Source organism: Nicotiana tomentosiformis, chromosome 4 (genome assembly GCF_000390325.3).
Source record: "Nicotiana tomentosiformis chromosome 4, ASM39032v3, whole genome shotgun sequence".
Classification (NCBI taxonomy): domain Eukaryota; kingdom Viridiplantae; phylum Streptophyta; class Magnoliopsida; order Solanales; family Solanaceae; genus Nicotiana; species Nicotiana tomentosiformis.
The window spans coordinates 62,020,934-62,024,829 of NC_090815.1; the positions used below are offsets into that span (position 1 = coordinate 62,020,934).

General features: G+C 41.1%; 1 protein-coding gene across 1 annotated transcript; it reads left to right on the forward strand.

Moving 5' to 3' along the window:
* The first annotated feature begins 668 nt into the window (after positions 1-668).
* Positions 669-1,289, forward strand: LOC138909788 (uncharacterized). Its single transcript, XM_070201003.1, has 2 exons — positions 669-949; positions 1,160-1,289. The coding sequence occupies exons 1-2, from the start codon at positions 669-671 to the stop codon at positions 1,287-1,289; spliced, it is 411 nt and encodes a 136-aa protein (XP_070057104.1).
* Positions 1,290-3,896: the final 2,607 nt, after the last annotated feature.

Below are 3,896 nucleotides of genomic sequence, written 5' to 3' on the forward strand. Positions count from 1 at the left end.
GTTCAAAGTGGAACAAGTGATTTAATCACAACATAACTTGTTTAACATTCCCAACACCCATACATAACCCACACTATGTCTACAGAGCCTCTAAAATATTAAAGAGTACAATGATAGTGCCTGCAACAAGGCTTCGGTTATACCTCAAAATACGATAACACATACGAAACAAAAGATGCACAACCCCGGAATGAGATGGGGCTCACCAAGTCATCTGAGAAGTTCACTGGTCAATATCCTCTACTGTGGAACCACCTACCTCCATTAAAGATGAAACGCCCCCGGTAAAAGGGACGTTAGTACATGTCGAATAGTACTAGTATGAAAACCAAACACCAATTTAAGAACTCGGAAACAAAATAGCATAGATAGCCGGTTAAACCAAAACAAGCTTATCAAGAGCTGCCATTAACATTTATTGAATTCAAGATGAGATCCTTTGTAACCAATTCACAGCTAATTTCTGGAAGAAATTTCAGCAGGGTTTGGGTACGCAGGTAAATCTTAGCACGGATTTCCATCCACAGACTGACGGGCAAGCAGAGCGGACTATTTAGACGTTTGAGGACATGTTGCGTGCGTGTGTACTTGACTTCAAGGGTAGCTGGGATGATCATTTGCCACTCATAGAATTTTCTTATAACAACAGCTTCCATGCCAGTATTCAGATGGCGCCGTTTGAGGCCTTGTATGGTAGAAGATGTAGGTCGTCGATTTGGTGGTTCGAGGTTAGAGAAGCTAAACTAATAGGACCAGACCTTGTGCATCAGGCTACGGAAAAGGTTAAGATCATAAAAGAGCGGTTGAAAACTGCTCAGATTCATCAAAAATCCTACTTGGATGTTCGTCGCAGTGACTTAGAGTTCAAAGAAGATGATTGGGTATTCTTGAAGGTATCTCCCATGAAGGGGATCATGCGGTTTGGAAAGAAAGGGAAATTAAGTCCAAGGTATTTTGGGCCGAATAGAATCATTCAAAGGATAGGTCAGGTGGCGTACAAGCTTGAACTACCACCTGAGATGTCATTAGTACACCTTGTATTCCATGTATCCATATTGAAGAAGGTAGTTGGAGATCCGTCCACTATTGTGCCGGTTGAGACCACCGAGGTTAGTGAAGAATTGTCATATGAAGAAATTCCGGTTGCTATTCTTGATAGGCAGATACAAAAGCTGAGAAATAAAGAAATTGCATCCGTAAAGGTGTTATGGCGAAACCAACAAGTCGAAGAAGCTACTTGGGAAGCCGAGAATGAAATGAAAGAAAAGTACCCTTGTTTGTTTGAATAGCCATGTAATAGTTCTATGAAGTTGTTTCCCGTAAAGTTTGTATCACTTCTTCGGCTAATAAAAAGACACTCCTTTTTAGCTATATGTCCCCCATGAGGCTTCGTTTGGTGTTATTTTGTATTTTTTTGTGTCATTTAATTCTATATATATTGCTAAGGTGTGTTTCGGGGGCTCTCTGACAGGTGGATAGGCCTAAATACAAAGGAAACTCTGGCGAAATTTTAAGGAAGTTAGGCAAATTTGGGACTATTGGTATGTGGCATAACTAAAACTGTGTTAAGTGAACCTTGATCCTCATTCGAGGACGAATGATCTTAAGTGGGAGAGGATGTGAGGACTCGTAAAAATTTTAACCAAAAACTTGAGTTTTCGTGGTGCCAAGATAGATTCCTGCGTTGCATTAGTAGAAATTCTTTGTGGCGAGCTTGCGAGCCACGGTTCAGACTTTTTGGACTGAACAGTACCCTACGGACTTAGAGCAAAATGTTTCGCAGTAGAAAGCATTTCTGCGGCCCATTATGCGGCCGCATAATCACTCTGCGGACCGCATAATGGCCGCAGAGTGAAGTAGTAAGTTTGGCCAATTTGAGTTCAGTTTTATGGTCGATTATGCGACCGCATAATCGATATGCGGACCATATATCGGTCGCATATTTTCCTCTTGGGTTTATGTGGAGGGAGTTCTGCGGTGCATTATGCGACCGCAGAACAAGTATGCGGACCGCATACTGGTCGCATACCAGAGCCGAAAGTTTAGGCCCTTGAGGGCCATTTTCTGCGGTAACTTTGCGGACCGCATAACCATTATGCGGTCGCATATGCGACCGCAGACCTGTGTCGGGGCACCATTTTTCTTAATTTAAAACCTGACTCCCCATTCCATTAAAATAACCCTTAGGTCAATTTTGAGCTCATTTTCTGATGTTTCTAAAGTGAGAGAGAGAGAGAGTTCAAGAGGTAGGGCCTAAGTTTTCATCAAATTGATCTTCAATTATCACTTGAAGCTTTGGAAATATTCAAGTAGAGCACCAATTCTTCATCCAAAAAGGTAAGACTTCATCACCCCAGCTCTTAATTTCAATCATAGCTATAATGGGGTACATGTGTGATACTTCATGTGTATAATGGTGGTTTATCTTGCATGAATGTATGATAAAGAGTGGGGGAAAAATTGAGCTAGAACCATGAATGTTTTCCTAATTTTGGGTTCAATTTGTATATTGCTAAAATAGATTATGGTTGCTAAAGGTTCCAGAAAATTGTAGAGTCTAAAGAAGCACAATTGAGGTATGTATGGCTAACTCTCTTCTTCCTAAAATCGAACTCCTGGTGTCCGAATAATGGGTGTAAGTTCTAACTTGATCATACTAGAATTGTTTGCCTTAGTGTGTTGGATTGAACGATTCATGTTCCCTAATTGTTTTAGATGGTTACCATGTCATCATGCTATTTGAGAACGTAATTATGTAGTTTCCAAGCTCCTTCCCTTATGTATGCAATGCCTTATGTGATGGTACTTATCGACATGAATGATGATGTTGTTTGAACGGATAAAAGGGAAAAAGACTTGAATTGTAAAATGTTCCCAAGTGACAAGAACTACTTAATAAATGAGGTTGTTTGTGCCATATAACGAAAGATGGGAAAGAAATGTGAATTGAGTGAACAATTGAAAGAGGTTATGTCTCAAGTGAGATGGTTTAGCCGGTCGGGCCGAGACCGGACTCCGTGTAAAAACACGGTGGCATTATGAGTTGTGGCCTTGGCCCTACAGATTATTAATCTAAAAAGATGGAAAGATTGGTTAGGAAACTATGTGACCCTTACTTGGTGTTTTCTTTGTATTTCCATGAAATTCTTATTGATTATTATGACTGTCTTCTCTTGGTTTCACTGTTCATTCTACTAAGACTGGTGTTTGCCTTACATACTAGTACTATTCGACAGTACTAACATCCATTTTGCCGGGGGCGCTACATCTTTGAATGGATGTAGGTGGTTCCATCGCAGATAGTGCCGATCACGGATAGGTGGTGCTCTCTTTCTCTCCCCACAGAAGTCTTGGTGAGCCCTATTTCTCCCAGGGGTCATGTAGTCCCTCTTTGTATAAGTTTTAATATTTTGAGGTATAGCTGAGGCCTTGTTGCCGGCATTGTCATGTTGCGCTTTTGTACTCTTAGAGGCTCCGTAGATGTTTATGTGGGTCATGTATGTATGTTGGGATGGTCGTTGGATCGAGTTGTATTTTGGAAACTCAACTATGGTATAATGTATATAATGATAAATGGACCAGTAACGTTTATATATTTATATAACTGACCTCTCTCCTATTTTACAAATGGTGATGTGATCCTTTTTTTGGATTATGAATGAATCGGGTAGGAAAGGTTTAATAGGCTTGCTCGACCGGGTCCACTCGGTTGAGCGCCGGTCGCGCTCCCCGAGGTTTGGGCATGACAGTCTGCAAGTTCTGGCATGTATTTCCTCAAGCAATCTAGACGCCTCCTTAGCATCAACGCATCGCAACAATCCCAAATCATGAGTCCTTCTATACAGAATTCCTCCACTTCGAAAGAAATGGTTGGCCAATCTTTGAAGCGTGTGCTT